This window comes from Leopardus geoffroyi, chromosome D4 (assembly GCF_018350155.1).
Source record: "Leopardus geoffroyi isolate Oge1 chromosome D4, O.geoffroyi_Oge1_pat1.0, whole genome shotgun sequence".
Classification (NCBI taxonomy): Eukaryota; Metazoa; Chordata; class Mammalia; order Carnivora; family Felidae; genus Leopardus; species Leopardus geoffroyi.
This window is the reverse complement of record NC_059342.1, coordinates 58,643,899-58,661,488: the sequence shown is the minus strand read 5'-3', so window position 1 is coordinate 58,661,488 and position 17,590 is coordinate 58,643,899. Positions and strand designations below refer to the sequence as shown.

The 17,590-nt window shown below is 46.2% G+C and overlaps 1 protein-coding gene across 1 annotated transcript in view; it reads left to right on the top strand.

Annotated features, from left to right (window-relative positions):
* Nucleotides 1-17,590, top strand: part of PAX5 (paired box 5) — a 188,574-nt gene that overhangs the window by 103,502 nt on the left and 67,482 nt on the right. Inside the window, exon 8 of the mRNA XM_045469080.1 lies at nucleotides 5,001-5,130. Coding sequence (XP_045325036.1) covers nucleotides 5,001-5,130 — 130 coding nt within the window. The remainder of the gene's footprint in view (nucleotides 1-5,000; nucleotides 5,131-17,590) is intronic.

Here is a 17,590-nt window from a genome sequence, read left to right as displayed (position 1 = left end):
TTGAGGTGTCCTGAAAAATAAACAATTACATGTATCTAAATTAGTAAGTTAAGGCTGAAAAGAAAGTTCAGAAATTATGTAGTGAAAAAGGGAAGATCATAACACCAGGTGCAAGCAATGATGTGGTTGTGGTGGTTTAACACTGAAATAGACTGAGCTTCCTGGCAGCCAATGCAAAAAGGGATATATAGTGGTTTCCAGTGTTCCTGTTGTTCAGCCATAGGCAGGTTAACCATTTATCAGGAGAAAAAACTGGCTTCTGGGGTACTGAATTGCAGGAGGGATTGGCAAGGACTTTGAATATTCAGTGGCAGTGTCTTCGGAGGTTAACAATTTTTTTTTTTTTTGTATGGTGCTTCTGTTTCCTCTAACAAATGTTGAATGCCTGATATGTTATCACAGATGAGTGAAAGCACTTCCCCAGAGCGTTTAAGGGTGGACAAAGGCATTGTTTTCTGGTCACCTGACTTGATGAGGGGAGAGGTGGGAGGGGGGCAGGGGAAGGTTGACATATCACTTGGAGTTCTTGTTGAAACACTTCTCAGTTAATTTTGGAGTGTTGTGGTTGATGTCATGCTACTGGATCATATATTCATTCATTCATTCAAAAAGCACTTCAGGGGCTCTAGGGATGTTCCATGCTCTCAAGGCAACCTAGAAAGAGATAGACAAACAGCCATTAAACATGGTGAAAAGTGATCATGGAGGTTTGTGGAAAATGCCATCAAGTGTGGAAGCATAGACAAGGGAGTCATGATTCCATTGTAGCATGTGGGGCCCAGGAATGGCCTCACTGAGGAGGTGACATTTGAGCTAAGTCTTGTGGACAGTGTAGGAGTTCTGTAAGTAACTGAGTGAGACAAGTCCTCCGGGCAGAGGCAGGCTGTAGAGTAGCCACTGTAACAAAGAAGCAGGAGACTGGAGAGAGTGCAGCTTCCTTTCAAAATCATAGCAGCTCAAAGGGACAGGCAGTGACGAGGACTTAGGGAAAAAGTACACATCAACCTCAATGGCAGCATCCCCTGGCTCGTACAGGAGCAGGGTGAGCACTGTGAATCCCACCAAAGAGGAGAGACTAGGCAGGGGGCAAGACCTGCAAGGTGGTGGTGGTAGGAGGGACAGTTGGCAAAGGGCTGCTGAGGGCCGGTTTCTAAGTCCCCTGTCCCCAGAGTCCCCACTCTTTAGGGACATTCACTTTACCTTCTGGCAGCCAGTGGTGGTTGGGAGACTGGATTTTGAGACCTCCTAGCACATGTGTAACACAAGTTAAAGATTTGGTGTCTTGGAAAGGTGATCCAAACTCAACTGTCAAAGTGACTGGGCAAACTTTTTGTAAAATGCTTTTTAGTTTATTTATTTTTGAGAGAGAGAACAAGCCGGGGGGTGGGGTGGGCAGAAAGAAAGGGAGAGAGAGAATCCCATGCAGGCTCTGCGACGTCAGAGCAGAGCCCGACGTGGGGCTCGAGCTCATGAACTGTCAGATCATGACCTGAGCCAAAACCAAGGGTCAGACGCTCAACCGACTGAGCCACCCTGGTGCCCAGTGACCGGGAAAACTCTGACAATGAATTTATGGACTAAAACAAAATCAAATAGCAAAAAGACCCTTCTAACGGGACATCAAAGAAATGAAGAAATATCCCTATTGGCCACCCTCTTGCAATTTTCTGAAACTCAGGTTGGGCTCTGCTTTCTTGGGGGAAATAAAGGCTCTCCCTTGCAGACCCAGCTGCCCAGCCTGGCATCTAGGAAGGGTAGGTCTGGCAGTGGGGTGGGGAGGGGCGCAGGGATGCTGACTCTTCATTGAGATTGCTGCCTGGACTGCCTAAAGGTCACTCATTCATTTGTTCATCCACGTGTTCACTGTGCAAACCCTTCGCAGGCGGATCCCAGCTGGACTACCTTTCCGTCTTTGCCTCTTCTAGTTTCACTTCCTTCAACTATTGTCATGTGCCCTGTTTCAGACCACTCCTGTCCTCTTCCCTCTGAACCTTTCTTCAGCTCTTATCGGCCTTGAGGGTTCGGGACAGCTCAGACCCAGGCTGAATAAAGCCTGGGCAAGAACACTTTCCTGGCCGCTTCCTACTCCATGGTCAATTAATGTCTCTGTGTTCCTGCTCCCCTTCGATAAAGTTTCTGGGCCACATATCTTTTCCCTTGGGGCTTGTGGATGAAAGTCAAAGAGCATGTCTGGGCTTCACATGTATCTTGTGCACAAGAAAGGCTCAATAAATACGGAACATTCATTATGCTCAGGCCTCCACCAGCGCCCTTGGTAACACAGAGAGGAAGGGGCCCTGTCCCCTACCCCAGGGTCCCAGGAACCCTAGAAGACACCATCTCAGAAGAGACCCTTACAGAAGTGTTTTGACCTCCTGTCTTTGCTCATGGCGATACGCTGAAGGAGCTGTCCAGTGAGCTTTACTTCCAAGGTCCTTTTTCAGCAAATGCCTAATGGCTAATGCCATGACCAAGTCTCCTTCTACAGGGAATGAAGTCTAGACAGTGACCTTTTCCCAACAGCTCCTTGCTGCATAGAATGAAGACTTTGCTGGTCCTGACATAAAGCAAGAAAGATCTTTTCATCTCCGCTTCTATGTGAAACAAAGATTTATAAAACAGGGCTTCTTTTTTCTGTGTGTGGGAACCTTGGATATTTTTCTGTTCTAGTCCATTCTAATTTCATTTTTTTTTAAAACATTGGCACTAGCAAATTGATTTCACATCTGTTTATAGGACAGGATTTACGGTATGGAAATCATTAGAGTAACTGTCAAGACTTTGGAGTCAGATCGATCCAGTTTGGAATCCTGGCTCTGGCACCTAGAAGCTGTGTGACTTTAGGCAAGCTACTTCCTTTCTATAACAAGTCTCAGTTCGTCATCTGTAAAATGGGGATAACATAGAACCTATTTCGTGGAGGTACTGTGAGGATTAAATGGAAGATTCAGGTAAAGCTCCTGACACAGAGCAATTGATCAATAAATGTGAGCTTTTGACGTGATTGTGAAGATTATGGTTCTTACTGCCCTGACACCTCATGGTGAGGCCAGTGGGGCAAAGGCAGGGCTCCTGCCTCCTAAGAAATGGTAGTTAGGAAGGGCTTCCTGGAGGAAGAGGCATTGGATCAGGGTGGCAGGATGACTAGGACCCACCCTGTGGTGAGCATCCCAGAACCACTTGTTTCCTCTTGAAGGGCAGGTTTGTTCCCAAGGATTTTTGACTGGACCTAGAGCCGACCACGTTAAATGCCTTTGCCTTTCCCATTTAGGTCTCCAATCCACCTGGAATTGATTTTTGTGTCTGGTATAAAGTAAAGATCCAATTTCTTTTTTCCCCCTTGTTTCTGAATGGATAACCAGTTACCCCCGCACTGTTTATTAGAGTCCGTCCTTCCCTGCTGATTTGTACATCACCTCTGTCATATATCAAGGTTCCATCTATGCACAGATCAGTTTCTGGACTCGCTTCTGTTTCATTGATCTATTTATCTGTCCCTGTGCCAATCCTACCCTGTCTTAATTACTACAGCTTTATAGTGATATAGTCGGGGAGGCGTGTCCCTATCATGTCCTTCTCCTGTAGAAGCCTGTGCTCTTCTCTGCATGTTTCCGAATCAGCCTCTGCTGGAGATGATTGAGAGCCCCAGAGCTCTGGACAGAGCTGTCCTCGGTGAGACTCACGGCAGGGTGCCTGGGCCTGCACCCTCGTGGACTCACTGTTGCCCACCACCCCAGGCTAAGCTGCCCAGGAAGTACTTTCTAGTTCAGATGCAGAGAGAAGCACCAGGAATGTACCCGAGTCTGAGTCCTCTCTGCCTGCCACTTGCTCAGTGGCTCCCCTGGTTCCCTTCCCTGTGGCTCAGTCCTCAGCATCCTCCCCAAGGTGCCTGTGTCTCCTTTCAGAAGGCGGCTTCCTTCCCTGTCCCTGTCTGCCAAGGATGTAACCCTGGACAGACAAGGATGTGCCCTCCGTTGCGATGCCAGCGTCCTGGAGGGAATTGCTCATGCCAAGAGTTTGGCATACACAACCAAATTCTTTGGCTTGGGCGTTTGCAGATATTTTCTGTACCCGAAACTAGGCCTGGGGGTTGCGTGGAAGGAAGAGGCCTGGAACTCACACTTATAATTTGGTCTGTCTCTGAGTGGGAAGGCCCAGGTTGGCATCTTCTGGAGGCCATTTGACAGTGGCTAGGATGTCAAGGAAATGACTCATCACAAGCTCTGATTTCATGAAATGGCTTAAAGGAAGGAGCATGACCCTGGGCCAAGTGCCCATGGCTGCTGTGGACTTGGTAAATCAGATGTGTGCACCTCACAATTTGCAGCACATAGTTTACATGCTGCCGGAATTCAACACACTTACCAAACTGTGGTTCATTTGGTTTGATGTATTGGATTTTGAGTGAGAGTTTCTGGTGGACTACTCCCTGGACTGGGATTCTGCCCCATTGGCCATGGACAAAGCCCTCTTTGCCTTGGGCCTCAGTTTAGTCATCTGTGAATTGAGAGTTTGGCATGGATGAGGTCTCAAAGTCCTTTTAACCTTGTGTCTGTGATTCTGCATCTGTGGTTTAAGAGCATTGAAATCAGAAACTTTTCTTTCTATCCTCTTGGCAACAAGACTGTTATTTCCGCCTTGCTTTTAGTTACTGATATCTCCCTCCCTGTATTCAAGACATTGTCGGTGGCCACTGGGGCTGGGCAAATGGAACCTGCAGGCCACAAGAAGCTAGGTTTGAATTCTTGTGAAGCTGCACCTGACTCCTGCCCACCTCCCTCCTCACCCGGGGAGAACTGTCGACTCTGGATACCTGTCTTGCTCTATTGAGCTGAATCTGCCTTCTCAACACTGGGGGGTTTGCGAGCCCCCCGTGGGCCCTGGCGCTGGCCTGGGCTAGCCCAGCGAGGTGGCTGAAGCCCAGAATGTGGTGGTGGCGTTTGGCTGGGGTGCTTTGGAGTCTTGATGCTGAGACATTTCTGTTTTGTTTCCTCTTTCAGACCACTGAGTACTCAGCTATGGCCTCGCTGGCTGGAGGGCTGGATGACATGAAGGCCAACCTGACCAGCCCCACTCCCACCGACATTGGGAGCAGCGTGCCCGGGCCACAGTCCTACCCCATTGTGACAGGTGAGGGCACCTGGGGTGGGGGAGAGAGAGAGAGACTGACAGAGGGAGACTGAGAGTGCCTGCATGGGCGGGGGGAAGAGTGGCTTGGTGCTTTTGGACTTGACGGGCCATTTTTGTTTTAGTAAGGTTCTGGGGCCCTGGAATCGGTCAGGCAGGATACTGCCGGGGCCCAGAGCTGCAGCTGTGATGAATCATGGCTGTATTTGCTCTGATAAAGCCAGCGGAGAGCGAGTGTCAAATGGGCTGTGGGCTGGGACAGGTGGCAAGAAAGGCCCATGACAAGAAGGGCTGTGGTGACTTCGGGATCTCCTGTGGATACAGCCAGGAGGTTCAGAGGTCTGGGATTTATCCCTCTCACGAGAAGGGCAACCCTGCTTGGTAGGACTTGAGAAGGAGCAGACTCCTGGCAGATTGGCATTGGTATTTCGGGTTTCCAGGCAGAGACTGAGTCAGGAAGGGTAAGAGGTTTCGGCTGGAAGGTGCTTGGCCTATGCAAAGTAGCTGCCTTTCTGGAAGGCCCAGGGCCAGCCTCTTTAGCCGTCAGTGTAAAGATTGAGTTTGGATCCTGGAGGCACATTGCTGGATTTGAACTTGCCATTGACTAACTGTGTAATCTTGGGTAAATGTATAAGGATTCTGAGCTATGTTTTTAAAAAAAATCTCTACAGTGGGAATGGTGTTATTGTGAGGATTAATTCATTAATACATATAAAGTGTTTAGACTCTTATTTAGCACACGGCAAGCACCCAATACATGTTGCTGTTATTCCTCTCAGAGCCTTCTCGTGGTGGCCGGTCACATTGTTGGGTTTGCTGCTGCAGAAAAGTCTGGACCACTAGGGCTGAGTTAGGCAGACACCTCTTCCTGCTCCAGCAGCAGTGGGATAACATGGGGGGACGGACCCTGGAAGTTTGTCAGAGCTGGCAGGCAGGAAGCAGTCTCAGATACTATATAGACAGATAATAGGAGGCTCAAGGGGAGCACTTGGGCCAGAGCCTTGGGGTCCAGCGGGGGGTAGCAGGATGTTCCTGTAGGCTGGTAGGCAGGACACGGTAAGAAGTAACAGAGACAAGGGCTTCTTAGAAGTGCAGGCGGGCTATGGTTGTGTTGGGGAAGCTGGGGATTGTGCTCAGGTTTGAGTTTTAGGGGAGAGGGCTTGATGTCACGTAGGTTCCGAGACAGAGAGAACCCAGCTCTGAGACCTGTGCTGATAGGTTGGCACTGAGGCTCGTGGGGCTCAGACAGAAGCAGTGGAGGCCCTGTTTGCAGATCTTGGCAAGCGTCTGGGGGCAGCTGAACCAGCACAGGTGGGGAGGTGTCAGCACTGGGACAGGGATAGAGGGTGGGGAGCCTCCGTTAGAGTGGGGCTTTACTAACAGCACAGATGTCCCATGAGGTCCTCTCCCTTGATGTCACAGAAGGTTTCAGTTGACCCAGGCAGTGGGTCTGGGTGTGGATTGGGTTTTCAGGTAAACCTTTGACCAAAGACTTGTTTGTACTCCAGACCCAAGTCAGAATCATGCTTGATCTTTAAAAAAAAAAAAAAAAAATTAATTTTGGAGATAATTCTAGTCTCTGACCCATTGTTACTACTTGTGTTGCTTTTCACTTTCATCTTTCCTAAAAACACATGAAATTACCTGCTGTACAATTTTAAAAGCACTCAGGTAGTGGATGGCTACTTTGGAAGAAATATTTTCTGCCTTGCTCTGCAGAAAGTAGAGATACTGAGCTCTTTTGCATGCCCTTCCAGAGAGGTGTGTTTTCCTGGGTGTTCATTGCCGAAGGGATATTTCTCTGGAGGACCACATAGGGCCATGAAAGAAAGATACGCGGTGGCAGATGAAGGCTGTAGGGGAAAGTCAGGGTTACATTAAATGAAGAGCTCTTACTGTATCTAGGACCACATCGTGATCATGTGCAATTCTGAGCTATTTTACTTTATTAAAATTCTTTAAAATTTAGTTTATTTTTAAAAAGTTTACCCATGTCTCTATTTTGCTTGATTTTGCATAACGGTATGCTTGATGTTGAAATATTGGAAGTATTCTAATTATAAATATAATCATTAGCTTTTTTTGTGAGTAAACAATAGCTAGCTAGAAAAATAATAGAAGAGTCCTTTAACAATAGTACCAAAAAAACCAATGCTGAGGAAAAATTCACTTTAAACTCCACCAAGGGACATAAAAGAATAAATGGAGAGATATAACTTGTTCTTGGGGAGGAAGACTCAATATCATAAAGTTGTCAGTTTCTTCTAAGTAATCTACTAATTCAAAGGAATCCCAATCAAAATAGCAACAGAATTTTTTGGGGGGAACATGTCAAAATGATACCAAATACTGCAAAAATAAGCATTGAAGCATAGCTAAAAAATTCTGAAATAGGGAAATGAGCAAAAGTTGTAGCCTATTTAAAAACATTATGATAAAGCAGCAGCACTTAAAACTATTTTTTGTTTTTTTAAGTTTATTTGTTTACTTACTTATTTATCTAAGTAATCTCTACACCCAGTGTGGGGCTTGAACTCACGACCCCAAGATCACGAATCATTTGCTTTCCCGACTAAGCCAGCCAAACACCCCTAAAACTATTAGTAATGAAACTGAAGCTATGGACACATATAATGGCCTAGAGCGTCCTGAAATAGATCCAAATAGATATGGGTATTTATAAATGTAATATTTCAAATAGGTAGAGAAAAAGATAAATCGTTCAGTTAATGGTGTTGGGACAACTAGGCTTGTTGGATACATACCTCACTTTTTATATCAAAATAAATTCCTAGTTGATCTACACTTTCAATGTAAAAAATGAAACCATAATAAACTAGAAAAAAATGAGGGATACTTTTTTTAGAATCTTAGAGCAGGGAAGGTCTTTTAAAATCTGTTCCAAATATAAAAGACAAAGAAAACTAGTCTAAATGACTGTTAAAAATGTAAGTCTTTTGTCTGTATGTAAAAACATTCAAAAGACAACAAAATTAGGGGAAAAAAGTGGAACACCAATGACAAAAGCTAATTTTCTTAATATGTAAAGGGCTTTTAGTGGCGCCTGGGTGGCGCAGTCGGTTAAGCGTCCGACTTCAGCCAGGTCACGATCTCGCGGTCCGTGAGTTCGAGCCCCGCGTCAGGCTCTGGGCTGATGGCTCAGAGCCTGGAGCCTGTTTCCGGTTCTGTGTCTCCCTCTCTCTCTCTGCCCCTCCCCCGTTCATGCTCTGTCTCTCTCTGTCCCAAAAATAAATAAACGTTGAAAAAAAATTTTTTTTAAATACGTAAAGGGCTTTTAGAAATGAATAAGAAAAAAATCAGTAGGAAAAACAGGTCAAGACTGGATAAATTCATTGGAAAAAATACAGATGTCCAACAGCACATGAAAAGGTACATACCTGACTCATAGTTTTAAAACTGCAAATTAGGGGCGCCTGGGTGGCACAGTCGGTTAAGCGTCCGACTTCAGCCAGGTCACGATCTCGCGGTCCGTGAGTTCGAGCCCCGCGTCAGGCTATGGGCTGATGGCTCAGAGCCTGGAGCCTGTTTCCGGTTCTGTGTCTCCCTCTCTCTCTGCCCCTCCCCCGTTCATGCTCTGTCTCTCTCTGTCCCAAAAATAAATAAACGTTGAAAAAAAAAATTTTAAAACTGCAAATTAAAACAGTCATGAGACACTTTAAAAAGTCAATTAGCGGGGCGCCTGGGTGGCACAGTCGGTTAAGCGTCTGACTTCAGCCAGGTCACGATCTCGCGGTCCGTGAGTTCGAGCCCCGCGTCGGGCTCTGGGCTGATGGCTCAGAGCCTGGAACCTGTTTCCGATTCTGTGTCTCCCTCTCTCTCTGCCCCTCCCCCGTTCTTGCTCTGTCTCTCTCTGTCCCAAAAATAAATAAACTTAAAAAAAAAAAAAAAAGTCAATTAGCTTACTGCAGATTGAAATGTTTCTGGAGGGCAAGTGTTGGAGAAGGTATGAGAAACAAATATTTTCATCCACTGTTACAAATCAGTGTAACCTGTTTTGGAAGGAAATTTGGCAATATCTGTCAAAAATGTAAATGCACCTACCTACCCTCTAACCCAGAACTTTCATAATCAAGTCACAGATATATTCATGAATGTACAGTGATACCTTTATCTGTATAATAATTATAGAATTATTTATAACGGCAAACAAATGGCCACAAGGCAGTGTCTGTCAATAGGAGCTGGTTAAATAAATTATGGCTCCTTCATAACACAAAATACTACGCAAACCAATTAAACCAATTAAAAATAATTAAGTAGAGCTGTCTGTGCTGAAATGAATAAAGGTCCAAGATAAATTGTTTTAAATTTTTTTTTAATGTTTTATTTATTTTTGAGACAGAGTGAGACAGAGCATGAACGGGGGAGGGTCAGAGAGAGTGGGAGACAGAATCTGAAGCAGGCTCCAGACTCCGAGCTGTCAGCACAGAGCCCGACGTGGGGCTCGAACTCACGGACCGTGAGATCATGACCTGAGCCGAAGTCGGCCGCTTAACCGACTGAGCCACCCAGGCGCCCCTCCAAGATAAATTTTTAAATAAATAAGCAATTTGTATAATACTATGTTAAGTATGATCCCATTGGTGTGAAAAAATACAAAGGACATACACACAGGGGCAGAGGCACACACAGGCAGGTCAGAGGCTTGTGTAATGAGGATTCTTTAGAAGATCTCCAGCTCTTCTCCTGCTTTATGGGGCATTGTGGTGTTGGGGTTCTCTTCCCAGTCCCACCTAGCATCCCCTTGGGATAGCAAGTATTTTTTTTTTCATTTTATTTATTTGAGAGAGAGAGAGTGTGCACGCATGAGCTGAGGAGAGAGGCAGAGGGAGAGAGAAAGAGAATCCCCAGCGGGCTCCACAGTACCTGATGCAGGGCTCAATCCCACAACCTTGGGGGATCATGACCTGAGCCAATATCAAGAGTCGGGCACTCAACTGACTGTGCCCCCCCGGGCGCCCTGGGATAGCAAATATTAACAATGCCCCTTTACTCTCCGGAAATTAAGATCACATCTGACTTCAAGTTAAATCAAAATAAAGCCTTAATCATGAGATATAGGAAGAATGAAAGCGAAATTGTTTATAATGAAATACTATGTACTTTGATAAGCAAATACCCTGCGTGTTTGAACTGCAAGAAATAATGAAGTAGTTCGGGGCTTGCCCCATGCACAGAATCACTATGAATGCCACGGCCCTGAACGCAGACTTAGGGACTCCTACTTACTCATACTGCGAGCCTGATTTTATGAATTAGGTGAGGAACTCTTGGCAAAATTCCAAGTAAAATAAGCTAGGAGCTTTTCTCGGTTTACACAGTAGTTGCATTCCTAGAAAATTCAGTGTATATTAAGACCATGGAGATTGCAAGTTCACATTTATATGTAAATGAAGTTCAGTGCTAGACTCAAATAATTATAAACAGATTTTTCACCTGTCCTGTTTGGCAGGACATGACAGAATGCAAGATGAAAGGAAACGTCGCTGTGGGGACTCTTCCTCTGCAAGGCAGGGATGCCTCTCAATTATAGAAAAGCCCCCACAAGTTTTCAGAGCACCCTCTAGGGGGCAGTTGCTGACCCTCCTGAGAAGTGTTAGAACACCTTGAAGGAATGCCTCCAGGAGCTGTTAGGATGGCAGTAATTTTATTCCCTTGTGTTCATGGATGTGTTGACACAGTTCTGAACTCTTCAGGGAGACCCTGAGTCTTCCGGCCCCACGCCTTACCTTCTCCCCTCCCCACAAAGCCCAGAGCGTAGTTGGCGCTCAGTTGGACTGTGAGCCAGCCCAGGACTCTAGCTGGGCAGTGCCAGCCTAGAGTGCGGGGCCGGGGGAGGAGGTGGCCTCCGTCCTGCTCCATCTCGGCCCTTACACTCCATGCTGTGCAGGGAAGGTCTCATTAGAGAATGAGTCGATTTCTCTCCATCGTTTATATGCCACATTAAATATTAACTTAAACCCCTGCTCTACCAGCCCGGGCCACGGTTCAGAAGCGGCTCACCATTTGCAAACCAGTGACATGGCCAGCTTGCTCCTGCATCATCAGCAGTTTGGGGCCGTCCTGATTGGGACTAATTCTCGGCAGGTGTGTCCTTGGGCCACAGGCCTGCCCATGGGGCAGCCACTGTGCCTACCTGCCAGGGAGGACAGCGGCTGGGGTGCCAGGCCCCCTGCTCACCCCCCTACTGGTAAAGGGCCTGGCAGTCTTGCCCTCCGCTGTGCCCCCCCTGACCCTTGCCTGAAAGAACAAAGGAATGGGGCCAGCCTGTGTCCTTGCTGGCCTCTTCCCCTGAGGACTGTCTTTCTGCATCAGCAGTTAGAATGGAGGGAGGAGACTGAGGGAGGCTTCTCATCAAATAAGTTTGGGCAACACTGGCATGGTGGATACCTGTCGGGGTATGAGGCTCCCCCTGGGCACTGTCCCCTCTAAGTAAAAGACACCACTAGTGGGGCAGCAGATAGGTGCCTACAAGGACAGACAGAATGCCACCAAGTCCCCAGGACCACCGGCTCTGATTTGCTGTGCCCCCAGGTTCAATGTTTGGAGCCTCAATATCCCAAACCTGGAAGCCCAAGAAAGTCCACCCTCTTCTGCCTTTTTCATCTGAGCAACAGCTGAGGGTTGGAGGAAAGAGCACTAGATTAGGGGTCAGAGGAATGGGCGTAAGCCTGGACTTTCCCCCCTTAATTGTCCTGTCCTTCGGCAAATAGATTGTCCTCTCTGAGCCTCAGTTTTCCGATCAATGAAAAGGGGATGGCAGTTCCTGCCCTGCATGCCTCCTTTGGCTGTTGCAAGGATATAATGAGGCAGTGGGGGGAGAGAGTTTGAGAGCCACCACGGGGGCAGCTGAGTGTGTGTGGGGAGTTGAGGGAGAAGGTAATCTGGCGGGTCCAGGATCCAGTGTTGGCACTTCCCAGCCTCCCTCAGGACAAATATCACGACCGCAGATGGGCAGGGTGGGAGTGTCGTGCCGTCCAGCTGCTCACCCGACAGCTCAGCTCGGGAGACGTAGGTCCAGAGAGGGGAGATGCCCTGCTCAGGGCCACATCCAGTGAGTTAGAGCTGGAACTAGGGCTCGCCCAGGGCCCTGACCTTTGTGGCCTGCTGCCGTTATGTGATGGGATGGACAAAAAACAAAACACAACAAACAAACAAAATCCCAGTTTAAAGTTCCAGAGGGTGCCTCTTCTAGCATGTAATTGAGAATGTCAGCAGGAAAGTCAGACTGCTTAGCTTGAAGCCCAGTGTCACCGTGTTCTAGCTGGTTGACCTTGGGCAGGTTACCAGCCTCCATGCCCAAGTTTTCCATCTATAAATGAGGCCCAAACAGAACTCACTGTAGGCTTCCTGTGAGGATAACACGAATGGTCCATGCGGAACCTTAGCACAGTGCTTGGCACGAGTAAACGCTCAACAAATGGTAGTTATTAGTATGTTTCGGAGCTCTTGTACCAAGATGTCTGGCCAGCACCAAGCCACTCTGAATGGCCATTTGTTCATCTTTCCATGGGGAACACTTCTTAGATCTGTTTTTTATGAGCCTTTGAGGCTCAACTAGGCTCAACTAAGTATCTCTTCCTTCAGAGTGAAATCATAATAAATAACAAAAACTAAAATATGAGAAATTCCTTATGTATCCAGTTTGCCAAAGGTGCTTCAAAAAAATATAATTAAAGCTACAGTACAGCGTAACATCTTACAACAAAAGGCTCAGCCATGGAGCTTTCCTCGGAATCCCGTGGAAGATGCTGGGATGTCAAAGTTGTGTGCGCAGGAAAAGAGTGTAACGTGAATAGTTACTGTTCACTGGACTCACTCTGTGCCCAGCTGGGAGAACGATGGTGATCTTGGTGGACAGTCCCTGCCCTCACTGGGCTTGCTTGCTGGGAAAAGCTGGACAATTCACAGCAAACAGAGGGGGGAAAAATGTGCAGTTTCATTTCGTAATGGCATGTGCTTTGAAGAAACTAGCTGGTTGAAGAGATGGTTGGTGAGTGGGGCGGAGGGTGGAGCACAGCCTCTCTAATGGGTAGCATTTGATCTGAGATCCCAGTGATGAGAGGCTTTGGGAAGATTTGGGGGCAAGGTATTCCTAACAAGATACAGCCTCGGTAAATGCCTTTTAGCTGTAAAATGAACGAGTGAATGAGATGTGGAAAGGAGGAGGCCATTTCTTGGTTCTTTCTCTGCTGTTAGTTGGGCTCAGCCCATAATCAGGCTTTGGGGACTCTTGCAGTCAGTGGAAATGAACTTCAGAGGTTGAGTAGCCCATCCCTTCAACCCCCGCCCCCCGAGGATCTATTCTACATCAGGGCTTGGTCACCTCTGGTGATGATGATTTCGCTACCTCAAAGGCAAAGAATCTTCAAACAGTACATACCTGCAGCTGTTCTCCACTGAAAGTGATTTCCATTCCCGTTAGCAACCCAGGCCCAAAGTGTCTCCAAAGTCCAGATGGACATCCATGGTATGAACTCATAGACCCAGCCACTGCCCAGCACCTCCCTCAACTGGCATTCTATGTACCCACTGTGAAGCCCAAAGATTGTTTGGTCCGCATAGTGTTTTTTGAACTTAAAAAAAAAAAAAACAAACAACTTAGACTAACATTTTAAAGATTGGAGGAGAACAACCCAAATGTCCATCAGTAGGGAACTGTTTAAGTAAAGAGTAGCTTATCCGTACAATGGAACGTTGTGCAGCTATAGGAAAGAATGAGGAAGCTCTCTATGTCCTGATAGGGAAGGAGCTTTGAGATACATTATTCATGAGAAAAGCAAGACTACTGTGTACAGAATGCTACCTTTTGTGTAAAGAACAGAGGGACAATGGCAATGCATTTGTATTTGTGCACACGTGCATAAAGAAACCCTGGAAGGATACTCAGGAACTTAATAACCGTGTTTAGGCAGAAGCCGTGAACTGGATGTGGGAAGAGGACTTTTTTACTGAATACCATTTACGTTTTTAATGTTTCAAATGTTGTCAATATATGACTATCAAAACGTTAAATTAAAAGTGCCTTGGGGCGCCTGGCTGGCTCAGTCGGTTAAGTGTCCCACTTAGGCTCAGGTCATGATCTTGTGGCCCATGGGTTCAAGCCCTGAGTCAGGCTCTGTGCTGACAGGTCAGAGCCTGGAGCCTGCTTCAGATTCTGTGTCTCCCTCTCTCTGCCCCTCCACCACTCACACTCTGTCTCTGTCTCTTTCTTTCTCTCTCATAAATAAACTTTGAAAAAAATTGTTAAAAGCGCCTTAAAATCAGGAGATTTAACATAATGATTAAAGTGTCTAACCTTTCTTTAAAAAGTTGAAAAACTTGAGGCACCTGGGTGGCTCAGTTGGTTAAACGTCTGACTTCAGCTCAAGTCATGATCTCGCGGTCCATGAGTTCGAGTCCCGTGTCGGGCTCTGTGCTGACAGCTCAGAGCCTGGAGCCTGCTTCAGATTCTGTGGCTTCCTCTCTCTCTGCCCCTTCCCTGCTTGTGCTCCGTCTCTATCTTTCAAAAATAAGTAAATGTTAAAAAAATTTTTTTAATTGAAAAACTTGTCCACTTTCGGTCCACATCCCCATACTACTACACTCAGTATAGTGGAGAAGTGGCTCCCCCTACACGTGAGTCTTCTGTTTGCCCCAGATTCCCGGACAGCTCACTAATTTACCATGTTTGTAGCCCCTGTGAATTTATGAGTTCTTGACTTTGCTCCAGCCCCATCCTTCCTTGTCTCCTCTTGCTTCTACTTCTGTCCAACAGAAAACCCTTCTGTCAAGTCAGAAAGGGCTGGCCACAGGTGTCCAACTGGCCTTGCCTGTTTCCGACTCCAGGTCTTAGGTCAGGCTGTTCTGCCCGCCTGGAATGGCTTTCCCCAAATATCAGCTCAGCGTGTAACCCATGCAGTGGGGAAGGCCTGGAGGACTGAGTGCAAAGGTCCCGAGAATGTGCAACAACATGGAATTTCATCCCAGTGCAGTGATGTCACACTCTCTCCAAACGAGATGTTGTGTTTCAGGGGAGCACGACCCAGAGAGAAAACTCAGCATCTGAGACTGGAACCTTCCCCGTAGATACAAGGCTATTTGCATTCCAGAAAGATTCAAGGCGAATACGATTGGGGTTTAAAGTATTTGGTATGGGATTGTTAAATAGACTTAGAGTTGTAGATTCTATAGAAACCTGGAATTTTGGAATGTTTGTGTTTAAAAGGGTACTCAGAGGTTCAGAGAAGCTGCAGCTCTGATCATTTTAAAGCCAAAATGAAATTCAAGCCTCTCCGTAATTAAAATGCCCATCAAAGGAAAATATGATTTGCTTTCAGGTTAGCATAGTGTTCCTAAGAACTATTTGTTGAATAAATGAATTAATATTTGTGGAAAGTGCAGTGTCAATTAAAAAAAATAATTTCAGCAGAAAGGACTCTGGTTGTTTCTGACCTTGTATTTCGTAGGATAAAAATAAACAGAGCTGGATGGCCATCCTGGTAATGCACTCATAGATTTTTACACTTGCGAGCAGCTTGGAAGCCGACCTTTCCAAATAGCCTTCGAGCAGGTCTCTGGGCCTCCGGCTTCCCAGCCCACCCTGCTGTGATCCATCTTCCTAAAATAGCTATTTCATTAGCTTGTTCTCCTGGTCAGAGATCTCCACCGCCTTGCCATTATCTGCAGGAGAAAGCATACCAGACTGTAGTGCCTGGCAATTTGCAGATTGCTGCCATTCATTATTCACTCACTCACTTATCTCTTCCTTATCTCTTCCTATTCCAACTCCTCCTTCCTGTCAGACTGTAGCCTAGCCTGAGTCATGAGGGTTATAGAGTCCCTGCCCTCAACATGCTTACAGTCTGTTAGGGGAGGCAAAGGTGGTTGCACGTACAAAGCAAAACAAAACCAACAAGAAAAACAAGGGAGATCCATGGGAGAAGCCATGATATGTGAGGGCACTGAAGAGGGAATGATGGCCTGTCTCTGACTGTGGGCTTTGGGGACCATTTTGTGGAGAAGGCCATGTCTAGGCTGTTCTGGGAGAGCCAAGCACTCCAGGCTTCTGTTTTCTGTTCTGAAGCTTGGCTTGTTCTCTTGCAATCCCCCTTTCCTAATTCCTTTTTAGTCACAACACAACACGTGCCCATGGTACAATAAAGCCAAATGGCGTGAAAGTGTGTATAGCTTCATATGACCATATCCCCTCACCCCATTCCTAACCTCTTCTGCTGATGCCATCAGAGTTGATGGTTTGGTATATGTTCTTCCAGAAGCTTTTCTATATACATATATATATATACATATATATATATATATGTATATATATATATATATACATATATATATATGTATATATGTATATATATATACATATATACATATATATATATATATGTAGCTTATTTCCTACAAATGGGTTTTTACTCCTCATACTGTTGTTCAATTTTTGAAAATTGTATTTCACGTTTTATGGATACCCAACATGTCGATAGGGACAGAACTTCTATCCTCTCTAATGTTCTTAACTTTTCTCAAGCAATACAAGCTAGAGAATCCATATTCTCAGGGCTAGGGAGGGGGAATCCCTGTCAGTATTCAATACTGGGGCTTCAGACAGAGAAGGATAGCGTCCAGGGAGGAGGGCAGGCAGGGTACCTTGTCCCCCAGCGCTGTTGGCTTACGACAGCCGACTTGGGGCCTGGCTGCTACCTCCCCTGTGCTCAGGGCTGTAGGGGGAGAGGCGTGGTTGCTGGGAGTACATTAGGGAAAGCCACAGGGAAGCAAGCTTTAGTTGAGTGCAAAGAAGAACTTTTAATAGTTAGAGCTCTCTGAAACTGGAATAGGCTGCCTCAGGAGATAATAACAATGATAGCTAATGTTTATTGAGCATTTGTTATGTGCTTCGGTTCATTTCATCCCTTATTCTGTGGAACACAGGTACTATTTTTGTCCCAACTAACAGTTAAAGAAACTGCCTGAATTCACACACCAGTAAGTAACAAAGCTGGTTTTCTCCTTACTTCTGTACGGTATGGTTCCTGTAGGTAGTAAGCTCCACGTCATCAGAGGCATCCAAGCAGAGCTCTCTCACATTTAACGGCAGCACAGTTAAACTAGCAGCCACTGGGGTCTGCAGAAGCTGATCACACTGCACAATCTCTCATATAGACTCTGAAGCCAGACTGCCTATCTTTGGATCCCAGCTCTGCCACTTATGAACTGGTGACCTCAGGTGCTCAATTGTTTGCGTGTGAGTGTGTGTGCCTCAGTTTCCTCATCTATAAAATGGGGATAGAAACTCATTATATGGATAAAATGAGTTGATATTTCAAAGGCACACACACAAAAACCCTGGCTTGGAGCACAATAAATGCTGTGTAAGTATTGATTTTAAATTAAAAAAAAAAATTTAATGTTTACTTATTTTTGAGAGAGAGAGAGAAAGGGGCAGAGAGAG